This window comes from Heterodontus francisci, chromosome 3, assembly GCF_036365525.1.
Source record: "Heterodontus francisci isolate sHetFra1 chromosome 3, sHetFra1.hap1, whole genome shotgun sequence".
NCBI lineage: Eukaryota > Metazoa > Chordata > Chondrichthyes > Heterodontiformes > Heterodontidae > Heterodontus > Heterodontus francisci.
Genome location: NC_090373.1, coordinates 136,289,899 through 136,309,511, shown reverse-complemented (window position 1 = coordinate 136,309,511; position 19,613 = coordinate 136,289,899). Strand labels below are relative to the sequence as shown.

The following is a 19,613-nucleotide window of genomic DNA, read 5'->3' as shown; positions in this document are numbered from 1 at the left end:
GTGATGTGAAAAATGTTTGCCAAGAAGAATTATAATTTAACACATTATGATCCGTTTGTATTTGTGCGTAAGAAACTACTTCAGCCGATATGGTATCGAATGAGCAAAGTGAGAAATAAAATGAGAGAGAAATTTGGATTGTCTGTGCCTGTCTTTTGGGCACCAAGGGTGCCCTTAGAGCTACAAAATGGCATCTGCGGCATGCGCATACACTTGTGGGGCAAATTGCACCAGACAACATATTAGTGAGGACATTAGAGGCACGCAGTGGACATCCACTGAAAGTTTGCAGAGCAAGCAGATCATGACGTCAATTAGCATGCAACGCTGATTTGATAACAGCAGTGTCACTTTGGAGCTCAACTCTCCAGTTAAGATCCTCTCAACTTTGAACACTGCCCTCAGCAACACCCCCCCACCAACCAGCGCTATTTAAAGGGATCAGCATGTTAGTTGCTAGTTAATTTCTTCTGAATGTTGCTACTATTCTACAAGTGTTTGGTGCTTCCTACAGTTCTTGCAAGTTGCAAAGTCTACAAGGAGTGTTGCGGCAGGTGCTGAAGGAGTTTTTGCTGACTTCAAGGCTTCTGCACAAACCAGCTGCTCTCAGGGACAGGTGCACTAGTAAACATTCCCCTTGGATTACAGCGTGACTTGGAGAGGTCATCCAGAGCAGTACAAGATGCTGGAAGAGGGAGGAGGAAGAGGTGACGAAAAAGGGCTCTCAGAAGGTCTTAAGCACCCAAGGTGTTCAGAGAGCAATTCTTCTACCTGAACCTCGTGCAGAACAAAGTGCGAGACATCTGGCACTTCATTAAGTAAGTCCTCACTGAAATTTGCCACAACTGCTGAGAGCAGAGCAAGAACCGCATTGCCAATGGCTGTGAAGATGGCAGTGGAAATGAACTTTTGTATGTTTGGCTCTTTCCAGGCTGGAGTTGGAGATGTGGGCAACATCGCAGTTTGCCAACCATTGTTGTGTAAGGGAGGTCACTGAGGCTCTCTCCTCAATGAGAGCTAACTACATTTCACTCTTTCTTGCCAGAAAGAAGCAGGTGGAGTGAGAACACGGCTTTGTTAGGACTGTAGGCTCCCGTATGATGCAGGGTGCCACTGACTGCATGCACATTGCTTTGCATGCAGTGCACATCAAATCTGCCAAAGACTGGAACCGAGAGGGATTTCACTCACTCAACATTCAGCTAATGTGTGAACATCGGCAGCAGGTCATGCAGGTTAATGCCCAATACTTTGGCAGCAGTCATGATGCCTTCATTCTGCAGCAGTTCACCGTGCCAGCTACATTTGAGCCACCATGACAAATCAAATGGTGGATATGGGACCAAAAGGGCTATCTGATGACATGGTTAAGGACTCTTGTGCGCTTGTGTGCTGCATGCATAGAATGAAAACTATGCTGCCAGATGAATTGTGATACAGCAGACCACTGGTGTGCTGAAACAATGCTCTGGCTGCCTGGACAGCTCAAGGAACCCTGTGATACTCATGGAGTCACTGCCACTCCACTGGGGCAGGGCATCAGCAAATCCTAGTAATATGTTGGAGGATTGATTACTGGATTGCAAAGACCCTTTTCAAGTCCCTTTGCTCACTGTAATCCACAGCCATGATGGAAGCAGTCTGACCTTGCATGACGAGTAGTATGAGTTTCCATTGCATCACTCAGGCGTTGGGTGGCTGTTGCTTGTGCCGCAATGGAAGCTCCAACATCAGCCATCAGAACCTTCATCGTGGTTTGGTCCACAAGTGTGAGAACGGAGTTGGAAAGGATAGGCTCCAAGCTCTGCACAAAGCCCCAAGTAGTTTCCGCACTCCTCCATGCTCCTGACACTGCATGCAGGTTTTCTAGCAGGCTTCCCAATGCACCAAACATTTTGTAGCATTCGAGTCAGAAGGTTGTGGATTTAAGTCCCACTCCAGAAATCTGAGCACAAAAATCTAGGCTGACGCTCCAGTTCAGTGCTGAGGGAAGACTGCACTGTTGGAAGTGCCATTAGATTTAGATTTAGAGATACAGCACTGAAACAGGCCCTTCGGCCCACCGAGTCTGTGCCGACCATTAACCACCCATTTATACTAATCCTACACTAATCCCATATTCCTACCACATCCTCACCTGTCCCTATATTCCCCTACCACCTACCTATACTAGGGGCAATTTATAATGGCCAATTTACCTATCAACCTGCAAGCCTTTTGGCTGTGGGAGGAAACCGGAGCACCCGGGAGGAAACCCACGCAGACACAGGGAGAACTTGCAAACTCCACACAGGCAGTATCCAGAATTGAACCCGGGTCGCTGGAGCTGTGAGGCTGCGGTGCTAACCACTGCGCCACCCTATCTTTTGGATTAGAGACGAAACAGAGACCCTGTCAACATTCTCAGCTGGACATAAATGGCATTATTCTGATGAACAACTGGGGAGTTATCCCCAGGGTCCCGGCCAACATTTGTCCTGCAATCATCACAAAAAGGGATTATTTGGCTATTATCACTTTGCTTTTTGTGGGACCTTGCTGTGTGCAAACTGGCTGCCGCTTTTCCTACGTACACCAGTGACTACACTTCAAAAGGACTTAATTGACTGTAAAGTACCTTGGGACGTCCGGAGGTTTAGTTTAGAGATACAGCACTGAAACAGGCCCTTCGGCCCACCGAGTCTGTGCCGACCATCAACCACCCATTTATACTAATCCTACACTAATTCCATGTTCCTACCACATCCCCACCTGTCCCTATATTTCCCTACCACCTACCTATACTAGGGGCAATTTATAATGGCCAATTTACCTATCAACCTGCAAGTCTTTGGCATGTGGGAGGAAACCGGAGCACCCGGAGGAAACCCACGCAGACACAGGGAGAACTTGCAAACTCCACACAGGCAGTACCCGGAATTGAACCCGGGTCGCTGGAGCTGTGAGGCTGCGGTGCTAACCACTGCACCACTGTGCCGTCCTGTGAAAGGTATTATATAGATGCAAATCTTCCTTTTTTTTGTCGTAGGCTGCCCCATCAAATTGCTCATCTGAGTCCTCTGCAGCAAAACATGTGCCATCTCACTGTCTGGTAAGTTGGCACCTGCACTATCCTTGCCCTCTGCTCTGGTTGCAGGTCTGCCTGTCCTCCTCTGCTTAGGTCCTGCTGCCTTCAGTTGTACCCCATCTTGGCCTGCGAGAGAGAGGGAAGCATGTCAGAGTGTCGTGTAATCTATTTGGGTGATGCGGCTATCATGGTTGAATAACTGGCAGTGTTTGCAAGTTGTAAAGCTGGATGCGAGGCTTGCATAAGTGAAAGTGTGTGAGGGAGCAGTGAATGATATGAATGCCAGCTATGAGCCCTGATTGATAGAGTTTGTCGGTAGGTGAGTGATGGGAATGTGGCTGAACATAGTGATGCAGCTGGTGGTATATGACATTTGAAGAAGCATTCACTGAGCTTGATCAATTGTGTGAGGTGATTGGACTTCTTGTGGCACTGCATCCTGGTCCCTGGAGATTAACTCCTGGCACTGAACTCCATAGCTGTCTGCTCCACTGCCTTCTGAACATGCGTCTGAAGGGCCTGCTGGTCCCCTGTGGATACAGAACATCTCTCCTCCTTTCCATCTCCTGCACTAAGGTCCCCAGTGCAGCATCCAAAAACCCTGGAGTCTGCTCTCTCCCATGTTGTGCCATACTTCAGGGTCGGATACACATCCTGCATGACTGCCAGCACTTGCTCCAGAAACAATGCACCTCCCCTAGAAGAGATGCAGGCTAGCTTTAAGCAGTACAGGCTAGCATTAAGTGGTGCTGGACACTCACGATATTGGGCCCCTGCTGATGCATCCAGCCAAATCAACAGTACAATTAGCATTAGGTGGATGCTGACGCACAAAGTTGGCTTGCTGCCTGCATTACAATCAATGGGTGCAGGTTAACTGCCCATTTTCAGGGCCATCAAATTTAGCCCCAAAATATTCTTACATTGCAGTCTCTTAGAACAGTTTCCAACAGAAAGTATGTGTGATATAGATCTCATTATTCACAATTAAAAGTTTAAAAGTTCAATATTTTAACAGCTTTGCAATCTATCAGTACTTACACTATTGAAGTAGTAACTGCCCATTGAACTAAAACTGGAATCCCACTTCATATCCAATGACATCATGGGAACCATACCTATTGAACAAAAATAGACAAGGGTGTGTTTAAAGGAGTCTGTTCTATCTAAGTGCAACATAACTGCATTGTGCATTTGTTTTTGCAATTACTTGCAAACTTAAGTTTCGACTATTGTATAGCCAAATAAACTCAAGGATCCCTGGCCCAGCTATTTTGTTTTTAAGATTTTACACATTGCAATATTTTAACTAAGTATTCAAAGTAATGCACCTACTCAGTTGTCTGTTTTATTACTCCAATTACATAAAAATTACAATATGGAAATAGGCCATTCGGCTCAAGCAGTCCATTTTGGTGTTTATCAATGACACTTAGTATTTACTACTGTAACATACCAAACAATTTTAAATACAAATCTCAGATGCTATTTCTGTTCGCCATCTTCCCTTTACTTGTTCATCTGTCTTCCTGCCAATTCACTCACTTTTCTATTTTTATCTTAGCTTTCTAAAATTACATATTTTAAGTTTTCTATACCCTTTTTCCTTAAAAGATGTAAGTTTCTTACCTATTTTCCTTCTACCTCCTGGACCTTCGCAACATCCAAAAAGCTGGCCTTTGATTTGCCTAATAAAATGCCTCTGATAATAAAATAAAACTGAACAGTAAAGACTGATTTTGGCAATACTGCATCAGGTCAGAGGCCTGGAATTCTGCGGCGAGTGAACCACTTCCTGACTGTCCAAAGTATGTCCACCATCTACAAGGCACAAGTCAGGAGCGTGATGGAATACTTGTTTGGATGGGTGCAGCTCCAACAACACTCAAGAAGCTCGACACCATTCAGGACAACGCAGCCCGCTTGGTCAGCACCTCATCCATCACCTTCAACATTCATTCCCTCCACCACAGTGGCAGCAGTGTGTACCATCTACACAATGCACTGCAGCAACTCCCCACACATCCTGCAACAGCACCTTCCAAACCCTTGACCTCTCCTATCCAGAAGGACAAGGACCGCAGACACACGGGAACACCACTACCTGCAAGTTCCCCTCCAAGCCACACACCATCCTGACTCAGAAATATATCGCCTTCCTTCACTATCGATGGATCAAAATCCTGTAGCTCCCTCCCTAACAGCATTGTGGGTGTACCCGCATCAGATGGACTGCAGTGGTTCAAGAAGGCAGCTCACCCCCATCTTCTCAAGGGCAAATATAAATGGGCAACAAATGCTGGCCTTGCCGGTGATGCCCACATCCCATGAATGAAAAAAATCTTTAACACAAACTCGTCCAGCATTGAACAAGTTGTCGCAGCTGTGTCACCTGAATTTGATAACTCACTCAATGTACTGCAAGGGTTAACATTTAGCCAAAATAATTCTGAGGGGAAAAAACTGCAAATGTTGGAAACCTGAAATAAAAACAGAAAGTTCTGGTAACAAATAACAGGTCAATCTGCATCTGTACATTCACATACCTGGCTCAGCAAAATAGTGGTCCATTTCTGAAGTGCTCTGTTGTACTGACTCCTACGATAAATGAAATTCAGATTTCAATGTAAAGGACTAATTTATTAACAGTGCTGCATCTAATGTGAGCTTGCCACACTTCAAAAAATAAGGAAAATTATTTAGCCTATTTTATTCGTCTTCCATTGAAACCTGTGCCCCCATTATCGTATCATGTGACTACCAAAGTATGCATTACATTGGCAAAGTATGTGTTACATTGCATGCCATACTTCCTTGATTGGTTGAAATAGTTGGTTGAAAAAAAGAAAATACGCTGCCTGAAATATTACTGAACAGAAAGAAAACCTATACATGAACAATTAGAAAGGAAGCATAAAAATTACCAATGAGGAAACAGCTGCCAATAAACAAATAGCAAGGAGACAAAAAAAAAACACAAAATATAATTTGGAAAATTCTGTCAGCCACATACTTGTTTTCTCAGTTCTCCTGGAACCATTAACAGATACATGAAGAGAAGCCAAGGAGGAGGAAAAGAATGTGAGCACATACAACAGCAAAGGAGAGAGAAAATGTATCATGACTATTGTGTAAACTGTCAAGAGTCTGTGCTGTAATTGCTACGTAATTGATGCATCAAAAAACTCATTAAACCTGGGAGAGCTGTCTTACAGATTAATTAAGCAACAGCCCAAGACAATACTCAGGGTCCCATCAACCAACATCTCAGACTCCTCCATTATCATTCTGAATATGTCTTAACCCTCAAGCAGGATAGACTCAGCAGAGGTGGGAAAAGCGATATTTAAACAAATGAGCCCTCGACATTGACTCGGGGCACTAAAATGTCTCAACTTCAGAACAAAGAAAGAGCAGACAACAGACCCGGTTCCCTGGGAAATGGCAGACATGATAATGGGGAAATGGCAGACATGTTGAACAATTACTTTGCCTCAATAGTTACAGTTGAAAAGGAGGATAACTTGCCAGAAGTCCCGAAAAAATTAATAGCCGATAGGGGACAGGGACTTAATACAATTAACCTAAGTAAAACATCAGTAACAAGGAAATTAATGGAACAAAAGAGTGAGAAATCCCCAGGACCTGATATTTTCCATCCAAGGGTGTTAAAGGAAGCAGGGGAGCACAGTGTAGATGCCCTAACTATAGTCTTTCAGAGTTCCCTAGATTCAGGAGTGGTCCCTCTGAATTGGAAAGTTGCACATGTCACTCCACTTTTTAAGAAGGGTGAAAGGGGGAAACCAAGGAAATGACAGACCAGTTAGTCTGACATCTGTGGTGGGCAAGTTGCTGGAGTCTATAATCAAGGATAGGGTGACTGAACACATAGAAAAATTTCAGTTAATCAGGGGCAGCCAGCATGGATTCATGATGGGTAGGTCATGCCTGACAAACCTCATAGAATTTTTTGAAGAGGTTACTAAGGTAGTGGACAGGGGAATGCCTATGGATGTTATTTATATGAACTTCCAGAAGGCATTTGATAAAGTCCCACATAAGAGACTGTTAACTAAGGTAGAAGCCCATGGAGTTGAGGGCAAATTATTGATATGGTTAGGAAATTGGTTGAGTGGTAGGCGACAGAGAGTGGGGATAATGGGTAAGTACTCCGATTGGCAGGATGTGACTAGTGGTGTCCCGCAGGGATCTGTGTTGGGGCCTCAATTATTCTCAATATTAATTAACGACTTGGATGATGGCATGGTAAGTCATATATCCAAATTTGCTGATGATACAAAGTTAGGCAGCATTGTAGACAGTCTAGATGATAGCATAAAATTGCAAAGAGATATTGACAGACTAGGTGAGTGGGCAAAACTGTGGCAGATGGATTTCAATGCGGGCAAGTGTGAGATTATCCATTTTGGACCAAAAAAGGATAGAGCAGGGTACTTTCTAAATGGGAAGAGGTTAAGTACAGTGGATGTCCAAAGAGACTTGGGGGTTCAGGTGTATAAATCTTTAAAATGCCACGAGCAAGTGCAGAAAATAATCAAAAAGGCTAATGGAGTGCTAGCCTTTAGAGGACTGGAGTATAAAGACACAGAGGTTATGCTGCAGCTGTACAAAACCCTGGTTAGACCCCACTTGGAGTACTGTGAGCAGTTCTGGGCACCACACCTTAGGAAGGATATATTGGCCTTGGAGGGAGTGCAACGTAGGTTTACAAGAATGATACCTGGACTACAGGAGTTAAGTTAAGAGGAGAGATTACACAAATTAGGCCTGTTTTCGCTAGAATTTAGAAGGTTAAGGGGTGATCTGATCGAAGTCTTCAAGATATTAACAGGAAAAGAAAGACTATATAAAGATAAACTATTTCCATGGTTGGACATTCTAAAACTAGGGGGCATAGTCTAAAAATTAGGACCGGACCGTTCAGGAGAGATGTTAGGAAGCACTTCTTCAAGCAAAGGGTGGTAGAGGTTTGGAACTCTCTCCCACAAACAGCAATTGAAGCTAGAACAGTTGTTAATTTTAAATCTGAGATAGATAGATTTTTGTTAAGCAAAGATATATAGGGATATGGGCCAAAGGCAGGTATATGGAGTTAGGCCGCAGATCAGCCATGATCTCATTGAATGGCGGGAAAGGCTCGAGGGGCTGAGTGGCCTATTCCTGTTCCTATGTTCCTATGAAAGTCCGCTGGAGGCAGGAATGCATCGGGGAGCTGTTGACACAACTACCCCCTATCTCCAACCTTGTCTCCACAGGGCCGGGAAAAGACAGCCCACTGAGTCCAGAAGTGACAGACATGAATGAAGAATGGTTTCAACGGCAAATGGGTCGAGGTAGGCAGGTGACTTTACAGAGGTGGAAAGAGGAAACCTCAAGGTCGAAGATGGAATCCAATTAAAATGGCCTTCAAGTTCAAATACCAGTCTTGACCAATATCTGAAATTGCTATTTTTTGGTCAGGTTTCTAGAAGGGAAGCTGTTTGCCTGAAATGAAGCATTTTGGCCAATGGCAGTGAAGTCTGAACTTCACACTGCCATGGTGGCAGAGTGGCTGCAGGAAAGAATGAAAATTATAATTATATAAATAAATTAAAAATCTCCAGCATGAAATCCCCACTTTTCCAGCAGAATAAATATATCAGCACTCACACATTAAAACAATTGTTCTCTAAATATATACATCTCTAACAATCTTAGGTGACAATATTCCAAGACCACATCTGCTTGCTTAAATCTTAATGACCTCTGTCAATTGACACCCCCTCCCCCCGTGCACACAAACAGGTGCACCATCCACAGATATTTCTGTTAATAGCACCAGCGCACATGGTAATGTTCTATCTTGTTGCCCCCATAGCCTTAACAATTGCTTCTATTGAAAATGTAATGCTAATTTTTTTTATGGAAAGTAGCTCATCTTGGCAGGATTCCCTAGATTACACCCACAGGGTGAATGCACCTGGGCAAAAACTTCACAAATCAGGAACACCTGGCTTTCATGAGCTTGAGAACAACAAATTCTATTAAAAATAAGGATGGCCTTCTCTTCAGTATCGTCAGTTCTGAATAATTAAACAATTCTGCTTGCTGCATAACAGTGTTTCTGGTGAAATAATTAGCCAAACAGCTGAAGAACACACAGGTCTCCAAACTAGCGCATTATAAATTAAAACCCAAAAATATATTTTTAAAAATGCATTATTTAATTCTATTTTTTTTATAAATCCCGTTACACTAATTTTTCTACAGCTATTAGACCTTTAACCACTCCCAACTTTCTTGCTCAGTAACTTTCTTCCTCATTCTAGTAGTATTGGCAATTTAAAAAAAATGCTCATCTGGAAAGTTTCTTGCTCGTTCCAATTATTTTTTTAAACAACACCATTAACTGAACAGCGAGACCAGCGGGAAGTTTAAAAGAGCGGTGGGAAGGAGCGAGAGCTGTGTGGGACATAAAAAGCGGCGGAGAGAACGAGACTTCACTTGGAGCGCAGCGGGAAGGAGTGAGAGCAGTGCGGGGCACGGGCAGAAATCGAAACGTGATGTCAGGAATCAAATGTGACATTAGTACAGGGGAAGGAACTGATTGGTGAGTAGCTGCTGAGTAATTCTACTTTCTAGTCTCCAGCTTATAGTAAATAGTATGTAAAGTTAAGACATGGCAGGGCAGCTTGGCCACATGGAATGCGCATCCTGTGACACATGAGAAGTTGTGGACGCTTCCCGTGACCTAGATGAGAACATGTGCAGGAAGTATCACCAGCTGCAGAAACTTAAGCTCCGGGTTTCAGAACTCGAGCAATGGCTGGAGTCACTGTGGTGCATCCGGGAGGCTGAGAACTACTTGGATAGCACATTTAGGGAAATGACCACACCACAGGTTAAGAGAGTGCAGACAGAGAGAGAATGGGTGACTACTAGACAGTCTAGGAGGACCGGGCAGGTAATGCAGAAGTCCCAAATCCATCTCGCTCACTAACCAGCTTTCCATTTTGCATACTAGTAAGGGTGATGGCTCCTCAGGGGAGTGCAGCCAAAGCCAAGTCTGTGACACCACAGACGGCTCAGCTGCACAGGAGGGGAGGAAGAAAAGAGAAAGCACAATAGTGGTAGGGATTTCAATAGTTAGGGGAACAGAGAGGTGTTTCTGTGGCTGTAGATGTGACTGGAGGACAGTACGTTGCCTCCTGGTGCCAGGGTCAAGGATGTCACTGTGCAGCTGCAGGACATTCTTATGGGGGAGAGTGATCAGCCAGAGGTTGTGGTCCACATTGGTAGCGACATAGGTGGAAAGAGGGATCAGGTCCTGAAAGCAGATTTGAGACAGCTAGGAAAAAGATTAAAAAGCAGGACTTCACAGGCAGTAATCTCAGGATTACACCCAGTGCCAAGTGCTAGTGAGTATAGAAATAGGAGGGTAGAGTAAATGAATGCATAGCTGGAGAGATGATGCAGGAGGGAGGGCTTTAGATTTCTGAGGCATTGGGACTAGTTCTGGGGTATGTGGGACCTGTACAAGTAGGACAGGTAACACCTTAGCAGGACCAGAACCAATATCCTCGCAGGGAGATTTGCTAGTGTTGCTGGGTAGGATTTAAACTAGCTTGGCAGGGGGATGCGAACCTGACAGAGATTTCAGATAGGAAAGAAACAAAGCTGGTAATAGTCGGAATAAATGTCGTAGGCAAAATTGGAAGGCAGTGGAAACAAAGGCCAGCATCAAATAGGGTCAGGATACAAAAAATGTGAGGCAAAATTAAAGGCACTCTATCTGAATGCATGCAACTGTTACAAGAAGGTAGGTGAACTGACGGCATAAATAGAAGTAAACAGATATGATCTAATTGCCATTACAGAGACGTGGCTGCAGGGTGACCAAGGCTGGGAATTGAATATTGAAGGGTATTTGACATTTAGGAAGGGTAGGCAAAAAGGAAAAGGAGGTGGGGTAGCCCTGTTAATAAAGGATGAGAACAGTATATTAGTGAGAGAGGGTCTTGGATTGAAGTTCAAGATGTGGAATCAGTTTGGGTGGAGCTAAGAAATAGCAAGGGGAAACAAACATTGGTGGGAGTTGTTTATAGGCCACCAAACAGTAGTCATAATGTAGGGCATGCTATAAAATCAGGAAATTAGAGGTGCATGCAACAAGGGTAATACAGTAATCATGGGGGAGTTCAATCCACATATAGACTGGGTAAACCTAATTCGCACTAATGCTGTGGAGGATGAATTCCTGGAACGTATACAGGATGATTTTCTAGAACAGTATGTGGAGGAACCAACTAGAGAACGGGCTATTTTAGATCTAGTACTGTGCAATGAGAAAGGACTAATTAATAATCTCGTTGTAAAGGAGTCATTAGGGTAGAGTGACCATTATATGATAGAATTTTACATTAAGTTTGAAAATGAGGTAGTTCAATCCGAAACTAGGATCTTAAATCTAAGCAAAGGAAACTATGAAGGTATGAGGGGCAAGTTGTCTGTGGTAGATTGGGAAACTACATTAAAAGGTATGACAGTAGACAGGCAATTGCTAGCACAGTTGTTGGCAGCACAGTGGCGCAGTGGTTAGCACCGCAGCCTCACAGCTCCAGCGACCTGGGTTCAATTCTGAGTACTGCCTGTGTGGAGTTTGCAAGTTCTCCCTGTGTCTGCGTGGGTTTCCTCCGGGTGCTCCGGTTTCCTCCCACAGCCAAAAGACTTGCAGGTTGATAGGTAAATTGGCCATTATAAATTGCCCCTAGTGTAGGTAGATGGTAGGGAAATTTAGGGACAGGTGGAGATGTGGTAGGAATATGGGATTAGTGTAGGATTAGTATAAAATGGGTGGTTGATGGTCGGCACAGACTCGGTGGGCCGAAGGGCCTGTTTCAGTGCTGTATCTCTAAAACTAAAACTAAAACTAAATACATAGTTCACAACAAATATACATTCCTTTGAGGCACAAAAACCCAACAGGAAAACTGTGGCTGACAAGAGAAGTTAAAGATTGTATTAGATCAAAGGAAGAGGCATATAAAGTTGCCAAAAAAAAGCAGTAAGCCTGAGGATTGGGAGCATTTTAGAATTCAGCAAAGGAGGACCAAGAAACTGATAAAGAAAGAGAAAGAAGAATGTCAAAGCAAACTAGCAAGAAACATAAAAATGGACTGTAAAAGCTTCTATAGGTATGTAAAAAGGAAAAGGTTAGCAAAAATGAATGTGGGTCCATTACAGACAGAGAGAGGAGAATTTATAATGGGGAATAAGGAAATGGCAGAGAAACTAAGCAAATACTTTGTGGCTGCCTTCACAGATGAAGATACAAAAACCCTTCCAGAAATACTAGAGATCCAAGGGACTAGCAAGAATGGGGAACTGAAAAAATTTGTATTAATAAAAAAGTCGTACTACAGAAATTAATGGGACTGCAAGTTGGTAAACCATCTAGACCAGATGATCTACATTCGAGAGTGTTGAAAAAGGTGGCTGTAGAGATAATGGATGCATTGGTGGGCATCTTCCAAAATTCTATAGATTCTGAGCAGTTCATGAAGATTGGAAGGTAGCAAATACAACTCCACTAATTAAGAAAGGAGGGAGAGAGAAAACAGAGAACTACAGGCCTGTTAGCCTGACATTAGTAATAGGGTAAATGCTAGAATCTATTATAAAGGATGAAATAACTGGACACTTAGAAAATAATGGTAGGATTGGGCAGAGTCAACATAGATTTATGAAAGGGAAATCATATTCAACAAACCTGTTATTTTTGAGGATTTAGCTAGCAGAATAGATGAGGGGGAACCAGTGGATGTGGTGCATTTGCATTTTCAGGCAGCTTTCGATAAGTTGTCACACAGGTTAGTAAACACAATTAGAGCACATGGGATTGGGGGTAATATACTGCCATGGATTGAGAACTGGTTAACGGACAGAAGACAGAGTAGGAATAAACAAGTCATTCTCGCATTGGCAGGCTGTGACTGGCGGAGCACCGCAAGGATCAGTGCTTGGGCCCCAGATATTCACAATATATATCAATGATTTGGATGTGGGGACCATATGTAATATTTCTAAGTTTGCTGATGACACAAAATTAGGTGGGAATGTGAGTTGTGAGGAGGATGCAAAGAGACTTCAAGGGGATTTAGACAGGCTAAATGAGTGGACAAGAACATGGCAGACGGAATATGTGGAAAAATGTGAAGCTATCCACTTTGGTAGGAAAAACAGAAATGCAAACGATTTCTTAAATGGTGAGTGATTGGGAAGTGTTGATGTCCAAAGAGACCTGGGTGTCCTTGCTCATGAGTCACTGAAAGTTAACATGCAGGTGCAGCAAACAATTGGGAAGACAAATGGTATGTTGGCCTTAAATGCAAGAGGATTTGAGTACAGAAGCAAGATGTTTTGCTGCAATTGTAGAGAGCCTTGGTAAGAACACACTTGGGGTAGTGTGTACAGTTTTGGTCTCCTTACCTAAGGAAGGATGTACTTACCATGGAGAGAGTGCAGCAAAGTTTCACCAGATTAATTCCCGGGAATAATAATGTAATGATAATGGGATGTAATAATAAAGACGGAATAACTAAACTAAATAGGATTTGAGTAAGAAGTGGTAACAGAGGTCAGAAGACGAGCGGCATTTTTGAATTGCTGCATTAATTTGAGGGGAGATTGAGGAGGCTGGGCCTGTATTCTCTAGAGTTTAGAATAATGAGAGGTGATCTCTGAAACAAACAAAATTCTTACAGGATTGACAGGGTAGATGCAGGAAGAATGTTTCCTCTGGCTTTGTGTGTGGGGTGGGGGGGGCGCTGCCAGTCTAGAACCAGGCAACACAGTCTCATAGGACTGAAGAGGAACTTTATCACTCAGAAGGCGGTGAATCTTTGGAATTCTCTATCCCAGAAGGCATTGGAGGCTCAGTCATTGAGTATGTTCAAGACAGTGATCGATAGATTTCTAGATATTAAAGGCATCAAGAGATATGGGGATTGTGCGAGAAAATGGCAGAGAGTTAGAAGAGCAGCCATGATCTAGTTGAATGGCGGTACAGGCTCGAGGGGCCGAATGGCCTACACCTGCTCCTATTCTCTATGTAACAATACTTTCGAGCCTATGCATTAAGATTCTTTCAGGACTGTACAAGCAGGAACATTAGAGTGCAATAAATTAGTAAATGCAGTACAAAATATTACACCTCATATGTTTGACAGGCAGCAGTGTTGACTCCTGCCACGATGTTCACATTTCATGCCAGTGAAATGCAAAACATACGTCACTGTAGAATCTATGCACATCTCTTTGTTGACTTTGCAGGAATGATCAGCAACATTAAAGTGCTGAACTTCTCATGATCGGGGAGATGTAGATGTTGATTCAAATTAATGCAGCAATTCAAAAATGCCAGCCTGACAACTTAATGACGCTTATGCGGATTCTTTACATAGAAGAATAACAGAATTCAACTGAAGGAATTAGGTAATGCATCAATACAATACACTAAAACTGTACACCCTAAATAAAGTGCAAAATATTTAAGTCTATACCTTAATGCCAGGTAGACAACAAAATGTTGAAGTTTAGATCACCATCAAGTAATCTTACACATTTGTATTTGTAAAGTGTTGACATTTCCCCGTCAGATAAGGCTTTAAGCCCCCTTTGGTTCTCACTTCCGATCTCATTTCTTTTTGCCGCTCGTCTTCTGACCTCTGTTACCACTTCTTACTCAAATCCTATTTAGTTTAGTTATTCCGTCTTTATTATTAGTTCCGTCTTTCAGGTTTTCCTCTCTCCTCGCTTTACTATCTGATGCTCACTCTTGCCCACACACTTTTATCGTGAGCAACAGGGACCCTAACCGGGTCCCCCTTCTACCTGTTCCCTGCTCTATCCAATTGCCGCAATTTGCATTCATTGTCTTTGTTCCCGTGGCTCATACTTAGCCACTGGTTCATTCTAGCTCCTTGACCCCATCAATGTCTGCACCCTTGTCAGACTGGTGTTTGTCTGGATTAAATGTTTGGCACCATGTTATTAACACCTGCTGTATCCCACCTCTGCTGAGCAGTTGGTCTGCAGACCTTTTGGATTTTGATGAAGCATGGAGCAAATATTAAATTTTGTTTTAAATTTTCTGCATTTTTTGTATCACTAAATATTTTCATAAGTGATGACATTTATTTTTACATTTCTTGCATGACAAGTGACAAACAACACTTCAAAAGCACCTCATTTGCTGCAAAGTGCTTTGGGACATCCTGAGGTCATGAAAGGTGACAAATGCAAAATTTTTTCTTGATATTAATGAAGTATGAATATTGAGGTTTATTTTAAAATGTTATGCCCTTTTGATATTTATCAAGTATTATAGATAATGGTACATCCAAATGATAGCCATTTGCATTAGTTGAAACATAGGGATATTGCTATTGAGCAATAAAAATCCTCAGAGGTCACCATTCCCCTTTCACCTTTTCTGGCTTCCAGTGGAGCAAGGCTCTGTCAGCCCTGGCACCCACAGTCTAATACTGCATGCCCTAAAGACTACGTTTGGTCATGACTTCTTCTGTTAAAAAATAAAGAATACTGATGAATAGTATATTTTCAAATACTATATGGGAACATTAAACCATCTACCCATCCTTACAAGCATACTTTATATTCTCATTAAAAGGATTTTAGACAACCTTTATAGGAACGTATATGCAGCTACATAAAGTATTGCAACATGATAAAATTCTCAAAGTAACCCATGTATTTTCCTTGACTGGCGTTTTCACACATTGTACATACCATGACAGTGTCCAGTTTTTGTCTGACTTTTTTCATTTTCATAGATATCCTGGTTGAATGACTAATTGAAGAAAATGAGGCATCATATACAGTGCTACTATCAAAGGTAGTGTTAAAAATCTTGGGTCCTTTTGGTGTAGACGTAGTTCCAGGCTTCAAATTTGCTCGACAGACTTCCTTCATAGTTGCGGCTTCCATTTGAGCAACTAGGAGATAGTGGAGAAAAAAATGGTCATTTACATAAACCATCATTCTATGCAGTTTTAAACATTACAGTATAAAATTGAACGTGACTGCTTTGTGTGGTTACATTTGTAAAAGAAATAGATTTATATCGAATTGACAGTAATGAAATCAGATAAGTAGCAACAGGAATGGAAATACCCTTTACCACAACAAAGACAGAAAATAGAGTTACCTTACGGAAACAATTTTAAAACCACTCATTTTTATTAACTACAAAAGTTATTTTCGCTACAATTTTCACTAGTTTTTATTTTATTTTAAGGCAGAATATGTTTAGAAATGCTAACATAAGGCCTCCAGAAGATAAATTCCAATAAAACCATTATCTAATACACAGTGGTTGTGAATTTGAGTCCTATGACTCCTTCTCATTCAAACTTAAATTGTTTTTGTGAATAAATTTCGACAGCAGTCAGCCATGTTATTAGATAGCATCATCTGTGGAAAGAGAAGCAGAGTTAACGTTTCGGGTCAGTGACCCTTCTTCGGAACTTCGGTTCCGAAGAAGGGTCACTGACCCGAAACATTAACTCTGCTTCTCTTTCCACAGATGCTGCCAGACCTGCTCAGTGATTCCAGCATTTCTTGTTTTTGTTTCAGATTTCCAGCATCCGCAGAATTTTGCTTTTATTTTATTAGATAGCATGGCAGGCAAAGCCAGGCTGCTCCTACTTCATGGGCAGAAACAGCCAACCAGACTAACGCATTCCACTAAATTATGGCTCCTGCTAATTGCACAATCACTTTCAGTGTTATTTTGTGAGAAATGAGGAGACCCCTTCTTGACAGAGAAGCTTGTGTGGTGAATAAACAACATCCCCAAGAAAAAGGGGCAGAAAATAGGCAAATTTACGCTGCATATAATTTTGTTGCTAAGCAAATCACAAACACTAGAATATTTTCAAATAGGTCACTGGCACAACACTGGATGTCTCATTATCATGGAGGCCAACTTGTTCTCCATTGGTGTGAAATAGCAATATATCATAGCCAGAAGCATCATAAGTGCACTTTTTTCAGAGTTTTGTGCACAAGTGTTTTCCAAACAAAATAAACCCTGTAGCCAAGTCACCAGTTATGGAGAAACCATTACTATCCTAAATGTTAACAGTAGAATTCAAATATATGATCGACAGAAGTTATAGGGTGGATGCTGGTTTGTGATGTTCATTCTGGCTTTCATATTACCTACAATCTTTTGAATTGAAGCCTCCATGTAAAGCAAAATAAAAGGGGAAAGAATGGTCCAGTGATATTCAGGAGGAGAAAATGCTAACCTTAGACTAGATGACACATTTGTATTCAACAAAACTATGATGCTCCTTGGTTGAAAAATGCAAGCTAAGATGATTTGTGGAAGTATTTGAGCTGGATAGCTGCTTTGCTGATATTGTTTCTGCTAACCTTTAATCGATGACATGTATACTAATTGACCAACTATTTTGAAAAATTCTGCTGGGAAATAATAGTTTCTAAAGAATGCAATCCATAAAAGACAAAAGATGTAGTCAAAAAAAAAGACAAAACATTTTACTCTGTTCACAGAATGGATCAAAGCCCCTTTGACACCAACAAAATATGTATTTGATGACTCGCCTAACTATTGGGAAAATACACCCTACTGTAACACTTAGAGATCTGACTCCACATTCCACTCTCCAAGTTACTCAAAAGACTTTCAATTTATCTAATGCAACCTGTGTCAGTAGCACAGAATCTTCCCAAGCCTCCCAGACCACATTCTTGCTGAAGATACAAGCCTATGGAATCAGCTTCTATTTCCTTCAGTCTGGCGACTGTGGTACAGTATCCTAAGCATATGAAGTGATTGCTCAACTATGCTTTGAACAACACTGATGGCATTTCCTATGGACATGGATAACTGTAAATGTCCTTTCACACTTTGTACAATATTTCAAGTCATGGATCTTGGGCATCACAGCACAGGCTGATTGGAAAAGACATTTCCAACTAGAAAACATCAAATGCAGTAACATTTTAAAATGATATGAACACCAGCACATCTCAACAAGTACAATCATGAAAACCAGCAGTAATTCAGGCTGTCGATAATGAAGATTTTACATTTTCATCTGAAGAAATTACCTCTTTACATGATGTAGTCAATATGAACTTCCTGTCTGTGTACTATGTGAAGGATATTTTATTTCAAAGAACAAAAATGATTGTTCAAATTTGAACCATTTAATTTTACATTTTATATATATCTATAAATATTAAATCAGTAGAGCTCCACATCCTTCATGTCACACTTTCTTGCTTGACTCAAAGTATAACCAGGACAAATTAAAAATTAGCAGGTAGGTTATAAAGAAATCGAGGAAAGCAGCTAGAAAACTATCAAAGAGGAACTACTAAGGACTTAGGAAGGAAACCAATTCCAAAGGAGCAGTCAGGAGACTCTAAAAAAAGGAAATGTGGAGAGGCAATATAAAATAAAGGCTACAATTCTAAAAGGGGTGCAAGAGCAGAGGGATCTGGGTGAATATGTGCACAAAACAATGAGGGTGGAAGGATAGGTTGAGGGAGTGGTGAATAGATTTGATTTAGAGATACAGCACTGAAACAGACCCTTCGGCCCACCGAGTCTGTGCCGACCATTAACCACCCATTTATACTAATCCTACTATATATCCCAATTTATACTAATAGGCTCAACTATCACCAGTAACCTGTCTCTAGATGCAGAAATCAACAAGCGCATGGGAAAGGCTTCCACTGCTATGTCCAGACTGGCCAAGAGAGTGTGGGAAAATGGCGCACTGACACGGAACACAAAAGTCCGAGTGTATCAAGCCTGTGTCCTCAGTACCTTGCTCGATGGCAGCGAGGCCTGGACAACATATGTCAGCCAAGAGTGACATCTCAATTCATTCCATCTTCGCTGCCTCCGGAGAATACTTGGCATCAGGTGGCAGGATCGTATCTCCAACACAGAAGTCCTCGAGACGGCCACCAGCTTATACATACTACTGAATCAGCGGCGCTTGAGATGGCTTGGCCATGTGAGCCGCATGGAAGAGGGCAGGATTCCAAAAGACACATTGTACAGCGAGCTCGCCACTGGTATCAGACCCACCGGCCGTCCATGTCTCCGCTTTGAAGATGTCTGCAAACGCGACATGAAATCCTGTGACATTGATCACAAGTCGTGGGAGTCAGTTGCCAGCGTTCGCCAGAGCTGGCGGCCAACCATAAAGACGGGGCTAAAGTGTGGCGAGTCGAAGAGACTTAGCAGTTGGCAGGAAAAAAGACAGAGGCGCAAGGGGAGAGCCAACTGTGTAACAGCCCCGACAAACAAATTTCTCTGCAGCACCTGTGGAAGAGTCTGTCACTCTAGAATTGGCCTTTATAGCCACTCCAGGCGCTGCTTCACAAACCACTGACCACCTCCAGGCGCTTATCCATTGTCTCTCGAGATAAGGAGGCCAAAGATAAGATAAACACTAATCCCATATTCCTACCACAT

At 42.3% G+C, this 19,613-nt stretch overlaps 1 protein-coding gene across 7 annotated transcripts in view; it reads right to left on the bottom strand.

Moving 5' to 3' along the window:
• The window catches only part of ahi1 (Abelson helper integration site 1), a 407,526-nt gene that overhangs the window by 233,880 nt on the left and 154,033 nt on the right, over positions 1-19,613 (bottom strand). For all 7 annotated transcript variants that reach the window (XM_068026173.1, XM_068026175.1, XM_068026181.1 and 4 more), the window contains exons 18-20: positions 15,878-16,083; positions 5,614-5,665; positions 4,109-4,185 (exon numbers count right to left, since the gene is read on the bottom strand). In XM_068026173.1, coding sequence (XP_067882274.1) covers positions 4,109-4,185; positions 5,614-5,665; positions 15,878-16,083 — 335 coding nt within the window. The remainder of the gene's footprint in view (positions 1-4,108; positions 4,186-5,613; positions 5,666-15,877; positions 16,084-19,613) is intronic.